The 27219-nt window shown below is 43.9% G+C and overlaps 1 protein-coding gene across 1 annotated transcript in view; it reads right to left on the minus strand.

Moving 5' to 3' along the window:
* Positions 1-4793: 4793 nt before the first annotated feature.
* The window catches only part of supv3l1 (SUV3-like helicase), a 127007-nt gene continuing 104581 nt past the window's right edge, over positions 4794-27219 (minus strand). The window contains exons 15-16 of the mRNA XM_084332828.1: positions 6754-6902; positions 4794-6134 (exon numbers count right to left, since the gene is read on the minus strand). Of these exons, the coding sequence (XP_084188954.1) occupies positions 5720-6134; positions 6754-6902 (564 nt within the window). The 3' untranslated portion in view covers positions 4794-5719. The remainder of the gene's footprint in view (positions 6135-6753; positions 6903-27219) is intronic.

A 27219-nucleotide genomic window follows, 5' to 3' on the forward strand; every position in this document is an offset into this window, starting at 1 on the left:
AAACACAACGGTCATATATTGAACCCTCAAGAACACATACCCAAAAGACATATATTATAGGCCAACAAGCAATAAAACACAAACAAATCTCAATTCAATGGTGTGTATTCACAGTTAAGTGCAGGGAATAGAAAAATCACAGTTCCTCCCAGCAAACTCCAGTCCGTATTTTCTAGTTCAACAAATCCACAAAACGGTATCAGAACAAACAAAATAATATTCACTTCTAAATCCCACTGTGCAGAGAACTCCAATGGATGTACAGTTGCGGTCAGAACTCCAAGGACTTGATTGCCCGGATCATTATGAAGAGAGCACCATGGATCATTATGAAGAGAGCACCATGGATCATTATGAAGAGAGCACCATGGATCATTATGAAGAGAGCACCATGGATCATTATGAAGAGAGCACCATGGATCATTATGAAGAGAGCACCATGGATCATTATGAAGAGAGCACCATGGATCATTATGAAGAGAGCACCATGGATCATTATGAAGAGAGCACCATGGATCATTATGAAGAGAGCACCATGGATCATTATGAAGAGAGCACCATGGATCATTATGAAGAGAGCACCATGGATCATTATGAAGAGAGCACCATGGATCATTATGAAGAGAGCACCATGGATCATTATGAAGAGAGCACCATGGATCATTATGAAGAGAGCACCATGGATCATTATGAAGAGAGCACCATGGATCATTATGAAGAGAGCACCATGGATCATTCTGAAGAGAGCACCATGGATCATTCTGAAGAGAGCACCATGGATCATTCTGAAGAGAGCACCATGGATCATTATGAAGAGAGCACCATGGATCATTATGAAGAGAGCACCATGGATCATTATGAAGAGAGCACCATGGATCATTATGAAGAGAGCACCATGGATCATTATGAAGAGAGCACCATGGATCATTATGAAGAGAGCACCATGGATCATTATGAAGAGAGCACCATGGATCATTATGAAGAGAGCACCATGGATCATTATGAAGAGAGCACCATGGATCATTATGAAGAGAGCACCATGGATCATTATGAAGAGAGCACCATGGATCATTATGAAGAGAGCACCATGGATCATTATGAAGAGAGCACCATGGATCATTATGAAGAGAGCACCATGGATCATTATGAAGAGAGCACCATGGATCATTATGAAGAGAGCACCATGGATCATTATGAAGAGAGCACCATGGATCATTATGAAGAGAGCACCATGGATCATTATGAAGAGAGCACCATGGATCATTATGAAGAGAGCACCATGGATCATTATGAAGAGAGCACCATGGATCATTATGAAGAGAGCACCATGGATCATTATGAAGAGAGCACCATGGATCATTATGAAGAGAGCACCATGGATCATTATGAAGAGAGCACCATGGATCATTCTGAAGAGAGCACCATGGATCATTATGAAGAGAGCACCATGGATCATTATGAAGAGAGCACCATGGATCATTATGAAGAGAGCACCATGGATCATTATGAAGAGAGCACCATGGATCATTATGAAGAGAGCACCATGGATCATTATGAAGAGAGCACCATGGATCATTATGAAGAGAGCACCATGGATCATTATGAAGAGAGCACCATGGATCATTATGAAGAGAGCACCATGGATCATTCTGAAGAGAGCACCATGGATCATTATGAAGAGAGCACCATGGATCATTATGAAGAGAGCACCATGGATCATTATGAAGAGAGCACCATGGATCATTATGAAGAGAGCACCATGGATCATTATGAAGAGAGCACCATGGATCATTATGAAGAGAGCACCATGGATCATTATGAAGAGAGCACCATGGATCATTATGAAGAGAGCACCATGGATCATTATGAAGAGAGCACCATGGATCATTATGAAGAGAGCACCATGGATCATTATGAAGAGAGCACCATGGATCATTATGAAGAGAGCACCATGGATCATTATGAAGAGAGCACCATGGATCATTATGAAGAGAGCACCATGGATGAACGCAAAGCGGGCTACGAAGGAGAGACAGAAAGAAAGACGCTAAAACAGCCAAACGTTCTGCTCTGACAGGACGGTCTCACCCATAGGCATAGTTTTAGGGGGGGTTGAAAGGGATGTGTCCCCCTCAATATTGAGAAGAGATGAATTTGTCCCCCTATTTTAGGTAGTAAAGCCATGCTAGTGTTGGGTTTCATGATTATTCCGCAAAATATCTACTTTTTACAGAGACAGAGGGAGGGCTGAGAGAAGATATTAAATGTTGGGGAGGGCAGTTCATTAAAAGCCTCATGAAACTTTAAAACCACAAACTAGGTTTATTGACCATAAGGAGGGTTCTGAGCAATTTCGAGAGCAGAAGTGTTTGCCATCCAATTACTGAAAAATGCATTTCAGACAGAAACAACGGTCAAAATGTTTTGAGCCCAAATCACAGCATGCATTTCCCTTTTTTTTTTATCTACTTTTTCTCCCCATTTTTCTCCCATCCCAATTTTGTATTATCCAATTCTTCCCTCCCGTCTCGAACGTTGTTAGACCATGCCTCCCACTGGTCGGCTGCAATGTGGACGAAGCCTTGCATCACGTGTCCCCTCCGGTAAACGAGGAGGCAGCCGTCGCATCTTTTCACCTGTACAGCGCGATCTCTCAGTGGCGAGGAGTAACGCGTGGGAGGCTCACGCTGCCCCCGATACTTCCTGATTCTGCTGTACAGGCGCACCAACCGACCTGTAGGAGTCGCTGTCCACAACGTCCGATCCCCACCCACCGGCTTTCCCACCCCCTAATACTGCCAATTGTATTAGTATGAACGACCAGCCAAGCCGGAAGCAACGCCGAGAGCTGGGCTCGAACCCAGCATCTCCTGCGTTAGTGGCGACTGGCGAGCGCCTTGCCCACTGCGCCACTTAGCCGCCCCCACAGCATGCATATCCTATGGTGTTCCTCAAGATCTTGGTGTCTTAATGTGGTATTTGAGGAATTTTCTACCATGTTTATCAATTATTGAGGTGGTTACATTTTGTAACCAATGGTATAATTATCAACCCAGAAATTGCTGCTGCAACAACTTATGAGACATAATTGAGCATGAGAATGACCATCATACACTTCCATCATAATGTTCTAAGCGCTAAATGTTATTTTTTTTTTATTGGTGCCTAACCACGACACTGACTAGAAAACCTTGACAGTGCTGAGCTCCATCTCAAATGAATCAGTTCCCAACTTGCATGTATATCACTTCTATGTGGCATCTGTTGACCTGCTATCTCTCCCTCCCTCCCTCAAGGCATTGATGAGAACGGGACAGACTGATGTATGGAGGTACAGGCGGACAACCCGAAAACATAATGCCTCTGGACCGCACAGAAATATACAATGGAGAATATACCATTTGGATATATATATCCAAAGAAACCTAAAGTCACAGGCCTGAACGACTACAGACCTGTGGCACTCACCCCCATCGTCGCAAAATGCTTTGAGAGACTGGTCATGAAACACATAAAAGCCTCCATACCGCCATCATTAGACCACAACCAGTTTGCCTACCGGAAGAACAGGTCAACAGAGGATGCTATTGCCATTGTGCTGCACACTCTGCTGGAACATCTAGAGCACAGGCACACATATGGTAGACTCCTTTTTGTTTACTTTAGTTCAGCCTTCAACACTATTCTACCCAACAAGCTTCACAGTAAACTACACAAACTCGGACTGAACACCACATTATGCAACTGGATCTTGGACTTTCTCACAAATCGCACACAACATGTCAGGATTGGCAAGCACACATCCCCCACCCTGCCCATTAGCACCGGGGCCCCTCAGGGGTGTGTGCTCAGCCCACTTCTCTACACACTTTTCACCCACGACTGTTGCTCCTCCTCTCCATCTAACCTAGTTAAATTTGCAGACGACACAACAGTACTTGGCCTCATCAAAGGAAATGATGAGACCTCATACAGGAGGGAGGTCGAACGACTAGTGGAGTGGTGCAATGGTCATAACCTTGCTCTCAACCCCACGAAGACCAAGGAAATGATCATTGATTTCCGCAGGACTGGTGACCTCAGCCACTCTCCACTCCTCATTCGAAATGAGGAGGTGGAGAGGGTTTCAAAATGTAAGTTTCTGGGCGTGACGATGTCTGATCCTGGGGGATCAACATTACCTCTGCTGTGGGGAAAGCACAGCAGCGCCTCTTCTATCTGCGGAAACTTAAATGGGCTAAACTCCCACAGGGACTGATGGCCAACTTCTACCACTGCGCAGTAGAGTGTGCTCACGTATGGACTACTGGTGTGGTTTCCCAGTTGCACCAGGGCAGAGAAGGAGGCCCTCCACAGAGTGGTCAAGGCTGCGAGGAGGATCACTGGAGCTAGCCTCCCAGATATCTCCAGTCTTCACCTCCCGCTGCCTACGTCGTGTGAATAACATCCTACAGGACCAGTACCACCCAGCACACCATATTTTTCAACTGCTGCCCTCTGGTCGAAGGTACAGATCCATCCAGTCCGGTACTACCAGACTGACCAACAGCCTCTATCCACGGGCTGTCAGGCTGCTCAACGATCAACATCAACTTACCGCCCCCCCCCCCCCCCCCCGGTGACATAACTCCCACTTCTCCATTACAACAATAACTGTGAACCGGACTTGCATTGCTGCACTATATTTCTGCACAATATTTCATCCATTGCAAGTCAACGCCCCCCCCCCCCCCCCCCCCTCCATTAACTCACTGGACTGTCACTGTAATATTTATTTATTTGCACTAGCACTATTGCACTTGGGACATTGATGGTATATTATTATTATTATTGAGGACATTGGGACATGGATACTATATTATTATTATTATTGACATTATTATTTTGCACATGCTATATTTTATGTTTGTATGCCAGTGGTGATGTTCCAAACTAAATTTCGTTGTACCAACAATGACAATAAAGATTCTATTCTATTCTATACAAGAACAAGTGATTTTTGTAAATGTTATCTTATTGGTACCTAACTGTACTGAACTCTTGTTGTAAGACAGTTCTGACAGAGGAAAGACTCGCTAACAGAGGAAATCCTAGGTGGCTCAGAGACTACAGAAATAGTAATGAAAGTCTTGCTAGTTAACACAAACTAAATAAGTTATTTTTGCTTTGTTAAGTAAACTAAATGCAGATTGGTGGAGAGCCTGGGACAGAGTACTGTACCCAGGCCAGGCAGGGAGAGGAGAGATGGATGGAGAGACAGAGAGAGGACTGTACCCACCCCCTTCATATTGTGTACCTACCATAAACCCTACATCCTTGCCCAGTGCTCCGACTAAGATTACCTTGGGTAGAAACAGATTGTGTGCAGAGAGACGATTATAGCTGAATAACAACACAGGTATGTTCATGTTAAGGACTGAACTGAACAGAGTATAGTAAAGATGATTAACATGTTAAAGTACAGCAGCCATGTTGACTTTACGTCAGAGAGTTCATTCTACTTGTTATATCAACTTGAAGGGCCGCTCCACTGTCTATTCTCAGCAGGAAGTTGCAATTTCCAACTTTACAATGTGCCTGGAACACTGTCAGTTACAAATAAAGACAAAAAAATAAAAATAAAAATTGTATTTCCTCAACCAATCAGAATGTAGGGTAGCGTGAGCGTTTAGGAGAGGCTTATCTCGACAGGGTCTCCATAGAAACAGAACCAACATCATTATCTCTTCTTCTTCCCTTTGCTGTCATGCTGACTTCCTGTTCCTGGACTTTTCTGACTGGTCAGTTCCTGATTAGACCACTCCCTCTGGAGCTGTCGGAGGAGGTCAGGGGTCAACAGCCCCTCCTTCACCAGACGACTAGCCACAGATCTGTGAATCACATTCCCGGCCCCGGATCCTCTCTTTGGTCCAACTTGGCCCCGCCTGCTAGCTGAGGCAGCGCCGGCAGCGTGTTCGCTAGGTGTGCCAGTGTTGCGTGTGTGTGCGTGCATGCCGAGAGGGGCGGGGCCGCTGGCGTTGGTGGCTCTGATGAGGCGTGTGATGTTCCTGACACCCTGCTGGATGATGTCATCAAGTTCCTTCTGAATCTCCCGGACCGATGCTGTGTCTGGGAACATGTCCATGAAACGATAACTAGAGAGACAGAGATAAAGAGAGAGATTAAAGGGATAGTCCATGTTTCGTTTAGATCAGGTACAGATCAGTAGTAGTAAGTAGTAGTACCTTAACCAGAGGTATAGATCAGTAGTAGTAAGTAGTAGTACCTTAACCAGAGGTACAGATCAGTAGTAGTAAGTAGTAGTACCTTAACCAGAGGTATAGATCAGTAGTAGTATTAACAGTAGTAGTACCTTAACCAGAGGTATAGATCAATAGTATTAACAGTAGTAGTACCTTAACCAGAGGTATAGATCAGTAGTATTAATTTAACAGTAGTAGTACCTTAACCAGAGGTATAGATCAGTAGTATTAACAGTAGTAGTACCTTAACCAGAGGTATAGATCAGTAGTATTAACAGTAGTAGTACCTTAACCAGAGGTATAAATCAGTAGTAGTATTAAAAGTAGTAGTACCTTAACCAGAGGTATAGATCAGTAGTAGTATTAAAAGTAGTATTCCCTTAACCAGAGGTATAGATCAGTAGTAGTAACAGTAGCGTTACCTTAACCAGAGGTATAGATCAGTAGTAGTATTAAAAGTAGTATTCCCTTAACCAGAGGTATAGATCAGTAGTAGTAACAGTAGTATTACCTTAACCAGAGGTAAAGATCTAGTACATCATGGACGGCTTCTAGGTGAACTAGGTCTTTGATGTTGTTGGGCGGAGTCAGAGGCCAGCTGACATGACGACACACCCAATCAAAAGTCAGCGGCTCATCGCGGCTGAACTGACGTGCAAACTAAAAGATAAAACATCAGCAATATTATCATATAATACTACTACATCATTTTTTTTCTCTAAATTTTTCTTATAATTTTTTCTATTTTTCTCCCATCCCAATTTCGTATTATCCAATTCTTCCCTCCCATGTCTCGAACGTTGCTAGACCATGCCTCCCACTGGTCGGCTGCAATGTGGACGAAGCCTTGCATCACGTGTCCCCTCCGGTACACGAGGAGGCAGCCGTCGCATCTTTTCACCTGTACAGCGCGATCTCTCAGTGGCGAGGAGTAACGCGTGGGAGGCTCACGCTGCCCCCGATACTTCCTGATTCTGCTGTACAGGCGCACCAACCGACCTGTAGGAGTCGCTGTCCACAACGTCCGATCCCCACCCACCGGCTTTCCCACCCCCTAATACTGCCAATTGTATTAGTATGAACGACCAGCTAAGCCGGAAGCAACACCGAGAGCTGGGCCCAGCATTTCCTGCGTTAGTGGCGAGCGCCTTGCCCACTGCGCCACTTAGCCGCCTACTACTACATCATAAAGTACATCAGCAGTATTATCATATAATAATACTACTACTACATCATAAAGTACATCACCAACATTATCATATACTATTACTACACCATAAAACACTTACAATATTATTATATAATACATGTTAGAGCCATTTCTAGCAAGCTCTTGTAATTTTGCTATAGTTTAAATTATTTCAATGTAATGTTGATTGATTGATATTTTAAATGTTTGTGTCTTTACTGTCTTACATACAGATGTTTGCCCAGCCCATAATGGGCTTACAAGACACAAACAGTAAATGATTATATAGACCAAGATGGCCACAAAAAAAGAAAACAAAAGAAAACATAATAAGCTGTAAACAATGTACTTCAAAGAAACGAGAGGAATTCATATCAAATTATATAGGATATAATGTGTTTTGTCTCAAGTGCCATGCTTTCGCCAAAAATCCTGCAAAACTGAAAATCTCCTCCACAAAAAACCAACTCAACATACAACTCTCAGACTGCCAAAACAAATCCGGATTTACAAATTGAACTTTCTCAAATATAACCCTCAAGTCGGTGTACAAGGGGCAGTGAAAAACAAAATGAAATTCATCCTCCACCGCTCCCAGATCACAGAGAACACACAACCGCTCCTCCCCAGGTGTACCTTGGAATCTACCCACTTCCACAGCCAATGGCAGGATGCCAGACCTTAACTGGGCACACAGAGACCTCCTTCTTCTCTTTTTTTTTTTTCAAAACTTTGTTTATTGAAGTTTTTTTCGTTGCAATATGAGATGAGCACAAGGTCACATTGTACACATATTATGCCAGACGTATTGCACATATCTACATATAAGTAGTCAAAATATAGGTCTGTTGAATGTAGACAATATACATATTGCACAAAGCTACATATAGTTAGTCAAAATATAGGTCTGTTGGATAAACAATATACATATTGCACAAAGCTATGTATAAATAAACAGAATATAGGTCTGTTGAATGTACGTATTTGACTACGTATAAGTAGTCAAAGTATAGGTCTGTTGAATATATAGACTAAAGAGAATACACCACAAAATAAATATAGATGTTGTTTCGGACATACAGTCAATTAAACAGATATGTACACTCAGGACAAGCACTGTACAGCAGGAATAGAGGAATGGATTTATTTTTTATAAATAAGAAGGTAGACATCGGTTACATTTGCACATGTAGATAGGTCAATCGACTGGACTGTGCTAGGCTAGGAGTGAGCATTATTTATGGGGGTCGATTGAACCTTGTTCCCCAACATAGGTAAAGAAACGACCCCATGTTTTATAAAATCTAGCTGTAGAACCCCTTATGACACACCTTATTTTCTCCATCTTAAGGAAGTGCAAAATATCCCTGAGCCACATAGAGTGAGATGGAGGAGTGGGTGACTTCCAATGCAGTAAAATGAGACGTCTAGCCAGGAGAGTAACAAATGCTACCAGGTCAGCTTTATATCGTGGCAGAGACAGAGTAGTAGGGGAGATAGAGACACCAAAGCAAGCAGTTATGGCAGTCGGGCTGATTGGGATCTCAATACTATTTGAGATAGTTTCAAATATTTCAGACCAAAAGTTATGCAGGGAAGGGCAGGACCAAAACATGTGACTATGTGTAGCAGGGGCACGGTGGCATCTGTCACAGGTGGGATCAATGTTGCCATAGATCTTGGCTAACCTGACTTTAGTAAAGTGTGAACGGTGAACAATTTTACATTGGATCAGTCCGTGCCTGGCACAAATTGATGAGGAGTGGACCCGGTGTAGAATATCCTCCCACAGGTCTTCTGTGATGTCCTCACCCAGGTCCTCCTCCCATCTCCTCCTGATCTTTTCTAATGAGGTAGGACGCAGTGAGGAAATCAAGCCATACAGTGTTAAGTTCACTTCTACTGCAGCCTTTACGGTAATCTGTTAAAAGGTGAATGGGCTCTGTTGTTGGGCGTGTCTCGTTTGGGACTGGAGGAAGGCTGTGGCCACTATGCTGTGGAGAGCGTGTAATAAACATGAATGAAAGATAACTGTTGTCTTATTTGCAACTTAACATGGTAGCAGAGGATGGCGGCCTCTAACGTTACTAACTACAGGCAGCCGCCTGGACTGGACGAAAAGACGTCTTTTGAGAAGTGGAAGAATGAAGTGGAAATGTGGAGTCGGGTGACGGATTTAGCCAAGAAGAAACAAGCGTTGGCTGTTGCTCTATCGTTGACGGGTAGGGCGAGGGATACTGCGTTGGAAATACCTGTCGATGATCTAAATAAAGATAATGGAATGGTAACTTTGATTCGGGAACTTGACAGGGTGTTTTTGAGAGAAGAGAAGGACCGGGCTTACGAAGCCTATTCGGAGTTTGATCAGATTTCGCGAGGAGACGGCGTCTCTATGGTGGACTATATTGTTGATTTTGAACAGAAGTACAACCGGATCAAGAAATTCGATATGGTTCTACCTGACGCTGTTTTGGCATTCAAACTGCTGGATACAGCGGGCCTCGACATCAAAGACAAACAACTGGCATTGACTGCCTGTGGTAAGCACACCTTTGTTGATATGAAGTCAGGACTGAAACGTATTTTTGGAGAAAAACGGAGAAAAAGGCAGGGGGCATTACTGTGAAGCAAGATGCAGCTTTCTACACAGATCAGAGACGAGAGCAGCAGAGGCGGGAGCAGCCGCGATCTCAAAGTGGACAAGTTAGAGGGCCATTCGCAGGCACAAATCCGCTTGATAAATTTGGAAGACGAACGAAGTGTGGGATTTGTCAGAGCACATTCCACTGGGTGAAAGATTGCCCAAACAAAAAAGAATATGTAAAGGTGATGGAAGAAAATGAAGAACCAGATGAGTGTAATATAACACTTTTTTCTAAGGAATCAGATGCAGAAATATTCATGGTTGAGGCTCTGGGAACGGCTGTCATTGATACGGCATGCACAAGGACTGTATGTGGTGAAAAATGGCTGGATAACTATGTTGGGGGACTAAATGAGAAATAAGTCAAGAGTCAAGAGTAGCAAACCTTTTAAGTTTGGGGATGGGCGAGTTGTACATTCTACAAAAAAAGGTCAAGATACCAGCCAAGATAGGAGACACAAAATGTTGTATTGAAACAGAGGTAGAGGTATCTGACATTCCTTTACTGCTCAGTAAAACGTCGCTAAAGAGAGCAGGAGCTGTGTTGAACCTGGAAAACGATACAGCTATAATGTTTCAGAAACCAGTAGCTCTGGAGTTGACTTCATCTGGACACTACTGTCTGAACATACTGGATAAAGAGTCCCCGAGTGAAGCATATGAGAATGTGGTCCTGGCCATCACAGATAATATGACCAATGTGGAAAAACACAAAGCTTTACTTAAACTTCACAAGCAATTTGGACATGCATCAGTTGATAGACTAAAGAAGCTGCTGACAAATGCTGGAAACACGGATGATGAATGCATTGCTATTCTAGGGGAAATAGTAGGAAAATGTGAGATATGTCTCAAGTACAGCAAGGCTAAGCCCAAGCCTGCTGTTGGTCTGCCCATGGCCTCCAGGTACAACGAGACTGTGGCAGTTGATCTACATGAGCTAGAACCAAATGTGTGGTACCTACACATTATCAATCACTTCACTCGCTTTAGTGCAGGTAGCATCGTGACCTCAAAGAAGCCAAGTGTGATAGTGAACAACTTTGTACATTCCTGGATCAGTGTCCATGGTCCACCTGAGCGTCTCTTCAGTGACAACGGTGGAGAGTTCAATAATGAGGAAATAAGAGACATGGCGGAGAACTTCAACATCGAGATCAAGACGACTGCTGGCTACAGTCCATGGAGCAATGGTTTTCTGGAACGCCACAACCAATCCCTTACAGAGATACTACTGAAGGTAAAACTTGACAAAGGACTTGACTGGAAAACGGCTCTTGATTGGGCACTCATGGCAAAGAACACAATGCAGAACGTGCATGGCTACAGTCCACATCAGCTGGTGTTTGGACAGAACCCGAACCTTCCCTCTGTGTTTGTTGACCAGCCACCTGCTTTGGAGGGAACTACAATGAGCGCATGGGTGGGAAAGCACATAACAGCATTACATGCAGCAAGGAAAGCTTTCACGGAGGCAGAATGCTCAGAGAGAATCAGACGAGCTCTTCGAAAGCAGCTTCGTCCAACAGATGAGAAGTATGAAACGGGAGACAAAGTGTTCTACAAAAGGACAGACTGTGTTGAATGGAAAGGCCCTGGGGTTGTGATGGGGCAAGATGGGGTGGTGATTTTTGTACGTCATGGTGGGACATATGTCAGGGTTCATCAATCTAGGCTCCGAAAAGTGCACCCTGGGGAAAGTAATACTGTGGGCAATATCGATGTATCTGTTAGTGATAGTAATGTGCCTGTTACTGACAATGATATGAATAGTAACAGTGGGGACATGCCCGTTACTGATGGTGATATAAATGGTGACATGAATAATGACGTAGAGGCAGCGGGTGTAGCAAACCAGGATATAGATAACCCTCATGGGATCAATCAAGACGATTATCACCAGACCGGCATAAAGGTAAAAACCGGTATAAAGGTAAAAACCGGTCAGACAATCAGCTTTGTGGATAATGTAACGGGGGTTCCTCACACAGCTAAAGTGATGGGACGAGCAGGAAAGGCTACAGGAAAACACAGCAACTGGTACAACCTACAGTACTTAGAACCTTTTGACATGACCGGTACTATGGGGTCAGTTGATCTTACTAAAGTAGACAATCTTCAGGTTAAGCCACTAGATGGTGTAGAACTAGATGATGTAGAACTAGATGGTGTAGAACTATGCTCCGATATGCAGGAAAATGATGTATTAGTAACAGAGGGTGTATCATTTGATAAGGCTAAACAAGATGAAATCAGTAACTGGAGGAAAAATGAGGTGTTTGAGGAGGTGAAAAATGTGGGTCAAAGACAGGTGTCAACGAGATGGGTGTGTACGCTCATCATACCCAAAGCACGGCTAGTGGCTAGGGGTTTTGAAGAATTTAACACTCAAGATCTACAGAAGGACTCGCCTACATGCTCATCAGAGTCCCTTAGATTACTCATGTCAGTTCTGTGTCAGAAAAAATGGACATTGAACTCTATGGACATAAAGTCAGCTTTTCTTCAAGGAATGGAGCTGTCTCGGGATATACACATCCGCCCTCCTCCTGAGGCTAAAAGTGACGGGACACTGTGGAAGCTGAAGAAGTGTGTCTATGGACTCGCTGATGTCTCTCTCTACTGGTACAACAGAGTAAAAGCAACGATGATCAAAACAGGGGCCACTATGTCACAAGTTGATCCTGCTGTATTCTACTGGCTTGATGAAAACTGTATTGTGACTGGTGTTCTTGCCTGTCATGTGGATGATTTTATCTGGGGTGGCTCACACGCATTTGCCACGACGACCATCCCCCACCTCAAAACAGTTTTCCAGGTGGGACGTGAGGAACAAGACAACTTTCGCTACGTGGGGATGGAACTCTCTACAGTAGGTGGAGAAGTGCTTGTGCAACAGGAGATCTACATAAAGAACCTTCAGCCCATTCTCATAGACCCATCAAGAGCATTGCACCGTGATGCTCTTCTCACAGAGTGTGAGACTGACAACCTAAGGTCAAAAATAGGACAACTCTTGTGGGTGGCTAGACAGAGTAGGCCAGATATCATGTTCGATACATGTGTCCTTGCAACCAATCTAAAACATGCTACTGTGCAAACTATGCATGACGCAAATAAGGTAGTACGAAAACTGAAATCAGAACATGTCACCCTGAAGTTTCACAACTTAGGAAAGGAGGACTCTTTGAAGCTTGTTGTTTTCAGCGACGCATCCATGGGAAACCTCCCAGATGGGGGAACACAAGGAAGGCATCTCATCGTTCTGATGGGTGAGAAAGGACGATTCTCTCCAATCTGCTGGAAATCAAAAAGGATCAGAAGAGTGGTTCGGAGCACGCTGGCAGGAGAAGACACTAGCCCTGGCTGATGGTATTGATAATGCCATATTTTTGTCCTCCCTCTACTCTGAACTTACCACAGGTATGGTCAAACAGCGCACCCTACCTGTGATGTGTGTTACAGACAACTTTTCCCTTGTGGAGGCTATCAAATCCACCAAGTCAGTGACTGAGAAACGACTGAGACTGGAAATAAGTGGAATCAAAGAACTTATCCAGAACAAAAGGGTCCAACGGATTCTGTGGTCTACTACGAAGGACCAGCTGGCAAACTGTCTGACCAAAAAGGGAGCATCTTCCCTTGTGCTGCTTAAAGCACTGAAGGATGGACAGTGGAAGCTAGATGACTGAATAACTGGTTATGATGACTGAGTTTATTTATTTTTGTTTTCTTGAAATATCCTTGCAGTCTATTTTTTTTTAAGAGAGTGAGATTTGGGTTTTTGTTTTCTTGAAATATCCTTGCAGTGTATTATTTGTTTAAAAAAAGAGAGTGAGGTTGTTAAGTTCACTTTAACGGTAATCTGTTAAAAGGTGAATGGGCTCTGTTGTTGGGCGTGTCTTGTTTGGGACTGGAGGAAGGCTGTGGCCACTACGCTGTGGAGAGCGTGTAATAAACATGAATGAAAGATAACGGTTGTCTTATTTGCAACTTAACATACAGGACAGATATAATACCCTTTGTGACCAGTGTAGGCTTTAGTAAAGTGTCAATAGGAGTGGCTTCTGGGAGTTTGGGGAACTGTGGGTTGATATTACGTACAAAACTGCAGACTTGCAAGTATCTGAAGAAATGTGACCTCGAAAGAGAAAACTTGTCAGACAGTTGTTCAAATGATGCAAAAATATTTTCTATATATAAATCACTGAACGTTCTAATACCAAGAGGGGACCAGGAGAGAAAATCTCTATCCATCACAGAGGGGGGGAAGACAGGGTTAGCTGTAATTGGAGCTAGTAAAGAAAAAGATTGTAAACCAAAATGTCGTCTGAACTGATTCCATATCCTGAGTGTTGATTTGACAATGATATTTTTAGAGTAGGGAGAGGTGGGAAAAGGTAGAGGTGCATGAGCCAGAGCAGCCAGTGAGGCAGGGCTGGAAGACGAGGATTCCAAAAGCAACCATACAGGGGATGAAGGTGTGTCTTCAAACCTTGCCCAATGTTGTAGTGCTCTAAAGTTGGCTGCCCAATAATATAATTTAAAACTGGGCAGAGCCATCCCTCCCAGAGACTTTGGTCTTTGTAAGAGGGCTTTATCGAGCCTAGGGACTCTCCTATTCCAGATGAACTGCGACACCAAACTGTCAATTTTCTGGAAGAATGCTTGTGTGAGAAAGATGGGTAAACATTGAAAAAGGTATGAGAATTTTGGCAGGGAGTTCATTTTAACTGAGTTGACTCGTGCCGTTAAGGACAGGGGTAATAGCGACCATCGTTCAAAGTCTTTATGCAGTTTGCTTAACAAAGGGGAGAAGTTACATTTAAATAAATCCTTAAATTTGTCTGTGAAACGAATGCCAAGATATGTGAAGCCAAGTGGGGAAATTTTAAAGGGCAAAGTATGTAAGGGGTAATTTCAACCTTCAGCATTCAGAGGGAATAGCTCACTTTTATCTAAGGTTAGTTTATATCCTGATATTTCACAGAATGAACTGAAAACATCAAGGGCAGCTGGAATAGAGACAGAGAGATTCGATACATATAAAAGCAAGTCATCCGCATAAAGTGAAGTCTTCTGTTCGATGCCAAACCTATGAATACCAGTTATGTTAGGATTTGATCTGAGAGCAATGGCCAATGGTTCTATTGCGATATTAAATAATAAGGGACTCAAATTGCAGCCTTGCCGAGTAGAGCGAAAGAGAGGTAATTATTCAGAATGTGTGTTGTTGGTTCTGACTGAGGCTATAGGGGAGGTATAGAGCAGTTTCACCCAGGTGATACATGTTTTACCCAAGCCAAATCTCTCCATGGTGTAGAATAGGTAGCTCCACTCCACCCGGTCAATAGCCTTCTCGGCATCTAGTGAGATCACAGCTTCTGATATTGAGGAAGAGGAGGGATTATACATGATATTAAGAAGCCGTCTAGTGTTAAAAGAAGAGTACAGTTTTTTTATGAATCCAGTCTGATCTGGGGAAATAATAGAGGGTAGTACCGATTCTAAACGCATAGATAGTAGTTTGGAAAGAAGCTTTAAATCCACGGATAGCAAACGTATAGGACGGTAGCTCCCACATAGGAGAGGGTCTCTGTTCTTCTTCAAGATTAAGGAAATTGTGGCCTGAGTAAGTGTATGGGGCAATTTAAAACAGCAGAAGGATTCATTGTACATATCAATAAGAAGTGGCGCCAATTTGCCAAAAAACTTCCTATAGAATTCGATTGGGTAACCATCAGGGCCTGGGCATTTACCTGGCTGCATGTTGTGAGCAGCCTCTTCAATCTCCTCTATTGTGATAGGCTCATCCAGTTTCAACGCTGAGTCGGAGTCAACTTTAGGAATATCAAGAGAGTCAAAAAAGTTGCTAAAGGCAGACGGGTCAGTGGGTTGTTCTGCAGCATAGAGAGATGAGTAGAAGTTTTTAAATTGTTCATTAATTTCTTTGGGATCTGTAGTTCTGCCTGTTGGAGTTTGGATTTGTGGTATTTGATGCGAAGCTGATGCCTGTCTTAATTGATGAGCTAATAGTTTATTCGCCTTATCTCCGTGTTCATAGTAATTGTATCTGGATTTGAATAGTAATTTTTCGGTATGGGAGGTAGAGTATCGAATTCTGCTTGTAATAATAGGCGTTCCTTATATAAATCAGGTGATGGAGCGATAGAGTAAACGTTGTCAATCTGAGTGATCCGTTTGGTTAAATTATCTAATTTCTTCCTTCTGGCTCTAGTCTCATAAGTGCAGTAAGAAATAATTTCCCCCGTTAAGTATGCCTTCAGTGTCTCCCATAGTAAGGAAGCTGAGATCCCAGGCGTCTTATTGATATCCAAAAAAAAATCTATCTGCTTGGAAATAAAAGTAACAAAATCTTCGTTCGATAACAAACTAGTATTCAGTCGCCAGGGTGGTTGGGTGTTATCACATCCCCTAATTTGCAGTTCCATTAGAACTGGAGAGTGGTCCGATATGACAGTAGTATCATATGCAAGATAATACTGATGAGATGAGCCGATTGTCGATCAAGAAATAATCAATACGAGTGAAGGTGTGATGAACATGAGAAGAATGAGTATGCTCTGCTAGATGGGTTGTGAAAACGCCAAGGGTCTGAAAGTGAAAACTCTTCCATAAAAGATTGAATGGTTTTAGCAGAGCTTGAAAGTACTGCATTTCTGGTAGATGAGCGATCCAATGATGGATTAAGCCAACAATTGAAGTCCCCTCCTAATATTAGATAATGTGTGGAGAGGTCAGGTATCGAAGAGAACACAGATCTAAAAAATTAGCTATTGTCCCAGTTAGGGCGGTAGATATTAAGCATAATCACTGGGGTGCCACAGAGCTTTCCAGTTACCAGCACAAATCTACCATTTGGGTCAGAGAGAACATCTGAGCAAATAAAATTTATTGATTTGTGGATTAAAATTGCCACACCTCTAGCTCTGCTCTGAAATGATGAGTGGTACACTTGTCCAACCCATCGTTTACGTAGTCTGGTATAATCAGATAGCTTGAAATGAGTTTCCTGAAGGAAAGCTATATGAACCCCCACATTCTGAAGATGCCCCAGTACTTTACTACGTTTGATTGGCTGATTTAAGCCCTTACAATTCCAACTAGTAAATTTGACCACTCCTCCAATCTGCTGTGAGGTTTTAGGTTGAGTCATAGACTGGTGTTGAGTGTACAATGAGTAACATCGAAAAGTATGTCCTAATAGTATTTTTTATGTGAAGTGGCCAAGTCATAGAAAAAACAACAACAGTATAAACATCACACAAAACTAACTGTAAATGTAAACAAACCCTTCCCTCCCCCCTCCCCCTCCCTCCCATGCTGATGAGTCTCCTCAAATTGGACGCGCGCATAACCCACTATTACTAACCAACACCCCCTAAGAGAAACGAGAAAGGGAGATAAACACACCACCCCTTCCGTGGTTAAGTGACAAATGTTAATATTGTGAAATATCGTAGTCCCAAAATGAAATAGTCTGTATATGCTCAGTCATATGGACATGAATTATGAACTTGCCGTTCAGCTGATGGTTACAGTCTGGGGAACCGCTTTTCTGAGTTCAGTGTTTATGAAAGTCGAGGCGGCGGCCGGGTCTTCAAACGCGTGCGTTGAACCACTCGGCAGAGTGATGTTCAGAACCGCAGGAAACATCAGCCCAAACGTGATACCAGGACAGGCATGGAGTTCACGTTTCACTCCTCCAAACGCAGCCCTCTTCTTGGAAACAGCGACGGTGTAATCAGGGAAAATAGAGAGCCTTTTGCCTTGGAAGAGTAGAGGGGTGTCACGGGAGGTCGAAGTGGACCCTGATGATGAGCGGACGAGGCGTCTCTCCCTTTTCTTCTCTTTAAATTTAACATTACATAAGGTTCAGTAAAATACTAGTCTTTAATTTCAACATATTTTCTATGTTTAGGTTTCTTCCATATCTCCACCTTCCACTTATCCTGTTGATCATTTTGGTTTAATTATATTAACTTTACACTGCAGATTATTCATAAAAATCATACTTAAAATCAGCAGATGAAAAAAATCATGGATCTCTCTTGACCAGGGATGCCCGTGTGCCCAGTTAAAGATCTTTTTAGTCACCCTATCATCTGGCAGCTGGACCAGGCGGTGCCATTACCTAACCATTTCACATTTTTGTTTGACCAAACATGAGTCCCAACACATGTCCCCTTCTACTGAATATTTATAGACTCCCAAGAAGTATCTCATGGCATGGTTCTGGATAGCATTACATTCAGGTGCATCATCAAAACCCCATACTCCAGCAACATAAAATAAAACAGAAGTGTAAATGTTGAAAATCCAAGGTCAGTGCACATTTTACTCAACACGCCCCCTAGCGCCCTTCCTGCTGACTCAAGACAGTATTTTCCTTCCTTCTATGAAGCTCATGTACTGATTAACTCATTGGACGCCACTCATGAATAAAGTCGGGTTAACTCGATGACGCTTGAGCGCCAAACCCGAGAAAAGTCAGGTTTTCTATCGTTATTCCTTTTATTCGATATTCCCATTCATAATCCATCGAGGGAGCCTGTATTATCATTGGGAATGAGTCTGAGATCGCAAACGTCCAATACCGCCGCCTGCTGCCTTGCGGCCGGTATTGCACATCATTTGAAACTCTCTGTCTTGAGCTGTGCGTCGATCTAAAGTGTCCGGGCGGGGTCTTCCTTGTCGGGCAGACAAGCGTTTATAACGCATGGATTGAGAAGAATCAAGCACTCCCGGTTCATGTTCTTTGGTGGATTATGTTGGCAACACGATCGACATCAATACTTGGAATGGCGATCAGATAATTGGAATATTCTTTTTGGAGTACATCCTAGTCAAGGGAAGGGCTATATGGTATCAATCTTGCGTTGATCCAAGAATCGCTTCACTGCGATCCGAGCGTATGTGTGTAATGTGCGTCTGTAACGTATTGCGTTGGTGACGATCAAAGCATAGAAAAACGACCCCCCCCCCCCCCCCCACCCTTTCATGCATTCATGATGAAACATAATACCGATAATATAGCGTTGATTTCAGATTGATTGTTGATACAGGCGAGAAACGCCACGGTTTTAGTGAAATGCACGTATTGCTGCATAGCGTAGTTTTCTGGGATTAGACAAGATTACTCTAAAACTATACTCATATTCACCACGGTATAAAACGGGAATGTATGGGTGAAGAAATTATTTCTTTTTCACAAATTGAACGATAGATACTCTATGTCAAATGGGCAATAGTATTATATCCATAGCTATGATATATAATATAGTTTGAGCCCTGCAAACACAGCCATGTATTCCTATACTTTAAAGCGGTGGCCTTCTTACCACACGGTACACAGCGCCATCTGGTGCTGATTGAGTTAAAGATAAAACCAAGATATTTATAAGCGTATGCGTAAATCAGGGGCGTTGGTCCAAATTGAAACCTATGGTTACTCTGCTGTTCATGTTTTTTCCTCAAGTGCATAATCTGTGTTTTTTCACTGTTAAATCGCAAATCTCCATTTCCTGCACCAATAACTCATAATATTCAACATGCTTTGTAAATTTGCTTAATTTTCTGCAAACAGTAAATAGTTTGGCAGCACCTGGCTAGTAGTTGTTTTGATTGATAAACCAAGTGCACACCTTGCATCTCAGAAACCTCTAAATGAAGGCAGATGAGCCGAAATGAGTAGACAGTGGAAGTCTGCAGTCTTTAACCACTGCATGTTTTGGTCATTTAGTTTGGTTTAATCTAAATCCCACTGATTGATTTATTTGTAGCCTGTTAACCCTTTATCTGCCAGGGATATATCTTAATCCCCTCTCTGCCACCACTATAAATCTATGGAGATGTTCCCCTTCTTTGCAGGGCTATAACTTTTTAAATTGTATTGCTAAATTGACATTACTATGGCCCATTCAACATCAAGTATCTATCGTTTAGGATGTAGCAACGTTCTACTTTTTCATTCACATATTCATACTAAAATACGGTCTAAAGTATAAATATGTTTTTATCGTTTTCTGCAGCGTTCTGCAGAACGCGAGTTATAGCTATAAATACATATATTACATCATCAAATGTAGTTTGATACCGATTGACGTCATATTAAAACATTCAATTGTACAAGGTCCTAAACATCCTGCCTCATCATCTGCTGGTGACCGGAGGGGGGGGGGGGGGGGTTTATAAGTCCGTGGCCGAGGTTAAATCATTTATTTAGTATGGGCGATATATATATCAGAGCAGATTATACGTTTAATAATAATCAAACACGCTGAAACTTACCGCATCTTCCTCTGACCGTTGGGTGGTCAGCGTGGCGCAGAAAGTTCTCGATTATGGGATGTTGATATATGCGATCCATTTCCAGGTTGTATAATATGTTGTTTATCGAGTTATTGGCAACTGATCGCTGTCCAGTGTGTCGAGCTAGAGTCCCGCTAACGATAGCGAGTGCCCGGACCGAATATGGATGAGCACCACTTCCTGTTTGGGCGATCCGCAGATCGGCCACCAGATGGCGCTCTTGAACCGTTGGAGAGTTGAGAGGAGATCAACAGGAGATCCCAAGTCTCCGTGGGTAAAATATGATTGCCATCACAGATTTTTGAAATATTGATCTCAAAGACGCCTTACGGCGTCATTGGCAAATTACGCATGGCGGAGAATGACGTGGAAACTCGTCCTTGGCGAATAAAGGGTTAATTTTGGGGAATGTTTGTTTGGTGTTTTGATTTTCTTTCACAGTCACCCAGAGCAGCTTAGCCTAGTTCATCAACTCTCAATACACCATTCAAACATTCCTTGGAACACCCAACCCGCCGTGGATCATCAAACAGTGAGTAGCTAACAAACAAACCAAAAGACGACCGCTCTACATCCCAATACACTGCTAAAGCTAACCTTCAGATTACCAGACGATCACTCTACCTCCCGAGACACTGGTAACCCCAACCTTCAGATTACAAGGGCCCAGGAGTTCAAAATGTTTAATCCCTATCTGATTGGATCAGATTGGGATTTTGGGTAGTTGAAAACCGAAAAACAGGATTAGGACTTCCGGTATGGTGAGCAGGGAGTAGGACGCGTTTTTCCCTCTCTCCCTCATGTTTTTTTTTTATTTCTACGTTCTAAGACTCCAAAACCTCCCAATTCTTGTTTATATGCTAATATCGATATAGCTAACTAAGTATTTATCGTCGCAAAGATGACATCCAAGACTCCAAGACCAAACCGGGGCGATGTTCCGAATGAGGAAGAGGCTGACGATACTTTTAGTAGGAGCCATTCTTGAGTTATTTAATCTTTGAGTTTGTATCATGCAATTATTTGAATTATGAAAATGCTTTATGGATTACAAAATATGAAAACGAAAACTGATAATTTGATTGACAAGTCATGATATTATTTACACTGATTATCTTATTGTAACTATACTTATGATTTGAAACTATGTGCACTTTCCCTTTAAAGAGACCTACCTGAGCTATCCACCTGTGTAGTTTACCTTGATATGGGGTGGTGGCTTGCGTGGGAGACGTGGACCGGGAAAGCAAACAATTTTTGTACCGCACGCACAGACGCACTGCACGCAACGCACGCATGTATTAGATATACGAGTTTTGTTTGTTTTGCTTATTAGAAATAAATGATTGATTCATTGTGACAGCCAAACGGATGGATCAGAATCTTTATTATGTGCGCGTAGACTAAAGCTATCCCCGGAGTGGAAGTGGCAAATATGAAAGACAAAATTGTTTGTAAATAGCCACTATACCTATCTGATTGGATCAGATTGGGATTTTGGGTAGTTGAAAACCAAAAAACAGGATTAGGACTTCCGGTATGGTGAGCAGGGAGTAGGACGCGTTTTTCCCTCTCTCCCTCATGTTTTTTTTATTTCTACGTTCTAAGACTCCAAAACCTCACAATTCTTGTTTATATGCTAATATCGATATAGCTAACTAAGTATTTATCGTCGCAAAGATGACATCCAAGACTCCAAGACCAAAACGGGGCGATGTTCCGAATGAGGAAGAGGCTGACGATACTTTTAGCAAGGCCTGGCTGGCCACCCTGCTTGAAAGCCACAAAGAGGCTATGACCACAGAGTTCAGAAAAGCCATTACCGCTTTGGAAAATAAACTTGACCAAATGAAAACGGACGTGGCCGACAATGTACAGCGGGTCGATTCCCTGGAGGAGAATGCAGAATCTGTAAGCGAAAGAATTACGTCGCTGGAGGCTACATGTGCGGATCTGAGGGCTAGCCATGCGGTGCTAAAGGCTAAGGCGGAGGACCTCGAGGCTCGAGGGCGACGTAACAGCCTTCGGATCATTGGACTACCAGAACAGATTGAGGGCCCGAGACCAACATCCTTCTTCGCCACCCTCTTACCCCAAATTCTTGGGGCAGAGACCCTCCCTAACCCTCCAGAATTGGACCGCGCACACAGGTCTCTGGCAGCTAAACCGAAGCAGGGTGAAAAGCCTAGGCCCGTTATCATCAGGTTTCATAACTATCAAACTAAAGAACGGGTGATTCGGGAGGCCAGAAAGAGAAGAGCGGAGATGCAATACGACGGTCAACAAATTGCTTTCTACGAGGATTATACCCCGGCTGTGTTGGAACAGCGAGCACTGTACCGCGATGTGATGGCACTACTTTACAAGCGGGGGCTGAGGCCTAGTCTTCACTACCCTGCTAAACTGATGATTATGGAAGAGAGCGGGGACAGAATACGCTTCACGTCTGTTGGGGATGCCGAGGCGTACCTCAAGGCCAAGTTAGCCTAGCGTGGACGGCTACCCAACGTATACCCAATGGTAAACTAATCTGACGCCGGGAGCAATGAACAATGAATGTAGAATGCGAGACTGAATTTATAGACATTGGTTGGGCTACATTGGTTGACTGCGTTAGACCTGATAATTAGACCTCATGGGGGGATGCTATTGACATTAAGCGGACTGGCTTATGAAACTGAACTCTATGCTTCCCAAACAGCCGACGCGGATTATATTTTGCCCGTATTTCTAACGCCTTTTTGCTTTTTTTCATTTTTCTTTGATAGCCCTTATCTTACATATGTCTCTCTCTCATTCAAACTGTAGACGTTCCCTCTGTTTAGGGGCTGCTAAATAAACAGAATGGATCGGTTTGATAGGATAATGAAGGTTCTATATGTACGCGTTAGGAGTACTCAATGCGCAGAGACTGGGCCTGAATTTACTAGGCCATTTACCTAGGCCCAACGGACACTCGGGGACAGCTGAAACCAACGCCAACAGCATTAGACATGATTACGACGTACTGAGTGTTCGGCTGAACTTGTGGACCTTGGCTATATTGTTATAGTGCTCAGTCACTATAGATCAGGGGTAGGCAACCCTAGGCACGCGTGCCTGCATAGGCACGCGGGGGCATTTGCATAGGCACAGGGGGCAGCAGTAAATTTTTTTTTTTTTTAATAAATATTATAGTGAAATATTTTGCACTGTTGTCGCATTTATCTTGTTGAAATCCTCCCACAGGTTCTTTTTACTACCACATATTTAATTGAGACCCTTTATTTGTTTATTATTTCAATTTAGCTGGAAATACATTGCTACATCATTCAGTAACATTTGCAGATCCTTATAACAAAAACATTATTACGGTCACCGTTGTGACCAGTGGGATTAATCAACATTTTTCATTGAACATTGCACATGTTAAAAGCAATTTTTTTACTCAAAATGTGAGTATTACCAAGTCAACTTGTGTTCTTAAAACAATGACAATAAACATAGTTTTATTAGGTTGAAATAATGTGGTTGTGTACTTATTTTTCTGTTAACTTATTATGGATTGAAAACTGAAAACCTTAATGCACAGTAACTGAACTCAATATTTTGAAGTTCTGGTAACTTATTATTATTATTTTTTTACAGTGTAGTCTTGCGATCAATCAAAACTTATTTACACGATATACCTCACATTCACCCTCCATTCACATCCTGGTGTTCTCCTGGTGTTCTCCATTAGGCCTGTAGGTGGAGCTATGACAGCACACGTACAGTACACACACCGATGGTGTGTGATGTGTCCAAAAATGAATGGGCAAATGTGAGTGAAATGGTCGCACTGTATGCAGCTGTTTGTCTGCATTGCACCCCCCCCCCCCCCCCCCAACTCAGATTTAGGGTTGATACAACCATCATAATAATATTGTTAATAATAACAATAACAATAATTGTAACTGAGGGGTACAATTCCCTGACTGTATTAATAAGTATTGGTATCATTAAACCACTACCGTCTTATGTACATTATACTGGCCATACCGTACACGAGTATATGATGAGAACACTTCCCCACAATGAATCGGTTCTACACAAAGTTGTCTTTAAGTATTTATTAGCAGCAAGAATACATAATATACTTTACTTGAATGCGCTTATAAGGCAAAGGAATGTGCGTAGGCAAATCAATAATGAATGTCCATTCTCTGGTTACGCATGAAATAAGAATACAACCTGAATATTAGGAATTATATCTAGGGGATACTGGTAGGAGGCAGGGGGAGGCAATGCTCTAATGCAAAGTCTGGGTCAGCGGGGACTCAATAGGCTCCCGGAGGCGGTATATTACTCCCTGCTCAGCAGACGAAAGGCAGCGACTGTAATCCCAGTATGCGTGCAGCACAGGTGGAAGCCGGTCAGCCTCTCCAATAGAGACGGGCTCGAATGATGCTCCTCACGGGCAGGTCCCACAGCAGTGGGTGTAGACGATTATTCTCCGCTCTAACAGCCTGGTCCAAAGCAATAATAATAATCCAGTCGGAAAGGGGGTCTGCATTCACCGGTGTAGATCCTCCGGTGCGCGGTGGTTCACATTAACTAAGTTGAACTGGACGTTATTCAACCAAGCGCTGATACTTTACTATCCTATTCGCACGCGGCTATAAGTGCTCTATTTAGACACACAATTGCTCACTTCACTTGGTCTTTGACTCGTGATGAAGGCTTACTAGTAAGGAGCGAACGATACGTTGAACAAACGTATTAGGATAAAACAAGACTCTATTTTGGGGCAATACGGGCCCACTTCACCGCACGTTGCATAGTGGGTGAGGCTTCACTTGGGTAACTCGAACTCGAACTGAACTGCGGACTGAACTACTTCTGTATTCACCTGCGCCATATTTATATGTTGGGGGAACAAACTAGTACCAGCCTTATTCCTGTCTCGTAGTCCTGGGCAGAACCGGGCATGTTGAGACAAGCCTTGACGGTAGCTTTGAACTCGACTCTGGGGGTAAGACACTGGCGCTGGTGGCACGCCATCCAATAAGAGAACGAAATATTATGGTCTGTAGTAGGTTAAAGGGATATTCCGTGTATATGTACAAAGAATACACAAGGGATATCAAACGATATACAAATATTATGCAATATATATCAATCAATAAATACATATATTCGGTTTAATCTGACCCTTTGTAACAGCCGCCTCCTAATTAGTCCCACCTAATTAGCTAAGCAGAGACAGATTAACCGCACTGTCCACTACTCAATGTCCGTTGTGAGGGTAGGCAGTTCACAAAGTCAGGGGTCATGGTCGTCATTAAGCGAGTCGGGGAGCCTTGGCGACTCTATCAGCCTCGCCACGGGTCGGTTGTATGTCCGCCCTTGGCCGAGCACTTCTGCCACTCTGACCTTTCCGTCGGCACCAGTGGTCACTTTGCTTACGCGGCCGGCCGGCCACGCAGCTCTGGGTAGTGACTGGTCTATGGTCATGACGACTGGACGGGATGAAGGGGGGCTTAGGAGGAAGCGGGCCTGAGACTGCTTTGATCTGTGCTTGGCTGTGCCTCCTCCTCCTCCGTCTGTTTCTCTTGTTTGCTCTGTACCCCGTCTGAGGAGGGGCCGGTCCCGGCCGCCCCGTCAAGGAGTCGCTTGGGGTGCTGGGTTCGAGGTCAGCTACGTCTGAAGCGCAGCTGAGGGGGGTGGAGTTCCGAACTCCCTCTGGTGCCCACGGTTCTCTCACGGGCCTCTCGCTTAATGTCAATAGCCTCTGCTGTACGAGGGAGTGGCCGGTGTCGCTTGCCTTTGTGTGTAGGCAGCGTGTAGACGTGGGTTGACTGTCAAGTCCGTAGAGGGGGCCGTGGAGCGTCCATCCCAGTCGGGTCTGAACCGCGACTGGGCATCCTTTGGGTCCGATGTGGGCCGCCTCAATTGGGAGAATGAGGTCCGCGTGGTCGGAGCCGATGAGCAGGGTCGGTGTGGCGCCGTCGATAAGCGGTACAGGTAGTTGACGTAGGTGCACATATTTAGCCATCAGCTGTGGGATGGGGTAGGTGTACTGAGACAGGCCTATGTCGTGGCTGGTGAAGACGTTGGTTATACTATACTGCTTCTCGGGCTGGTCCACCGCTGCTATCTTGAAGGAGACCCTTTCACCTTTTATGGTCTTCTGGTCCCTTCTGATGGTGCGTATGGTCATGGTATCTTTGACACCCCGCAGGCCCAACTGGGCTGCTGCGGAAGCGAGGAGGAGAGTCTTTTCAGACCCATCGTCCAGGACGGCGTAAGTGTCCAGGACCTTGTCCTCGTAGCTCAGGAGCACTCTGACCATTTTGAGGAGCACTCGGGGGGTCCCGCTCTGCTTGGGGTCTATGTGGAGCACTCCTGTCTCGGGGGGGTTGTCACCTGTCTGTGGTGACACAGAATCTATATGGTGCGAGTCGCACCGTGACTCCCAGTGTCTGCTGTAGCAGTCGGGACACCAGGGAGCGGTCTGGTGGAACTTTGGTACTGGTGCCACCGCCTCGGCATGGTACATTACCGCGACGGGCCCACTCTGTTGTCCTGGCTGACGCCTGTTGATGTCATGCAGGACCTCCAAGTGGGTGCCACCGCACCTGCTGCACTTCTTCAAGCGGCACTCAGCTGCTAGGTGGCTGCGCGCGCAGCGGAAGCAGCGGCGTTGGTCCTTGATCCACTGACTCACCTCGTCCGTGGTCAGCTTCCCGAAAGTGTCGCATTGGTACAGCCGATGTTCTCCCTCACAGTACTGGCACTCAATCTTCCACTGGTCCTCTTTCGTCGAGGGGGTGTGGTGGTTCTTGTGCTGC

The sequence above is a fragment of the Notolepis coatsorum genome (assembly GCF_963971535.1).
Source record: "Notolepis coatsorum genome assembly, chromosome: 1".
Taxonomy (NCBI): Eukaryota; Metazoa; Chordata; class Actinopteri; order Aulopiformes; family Paralepididae; genus Notolepis; species Notolepis coatsorum.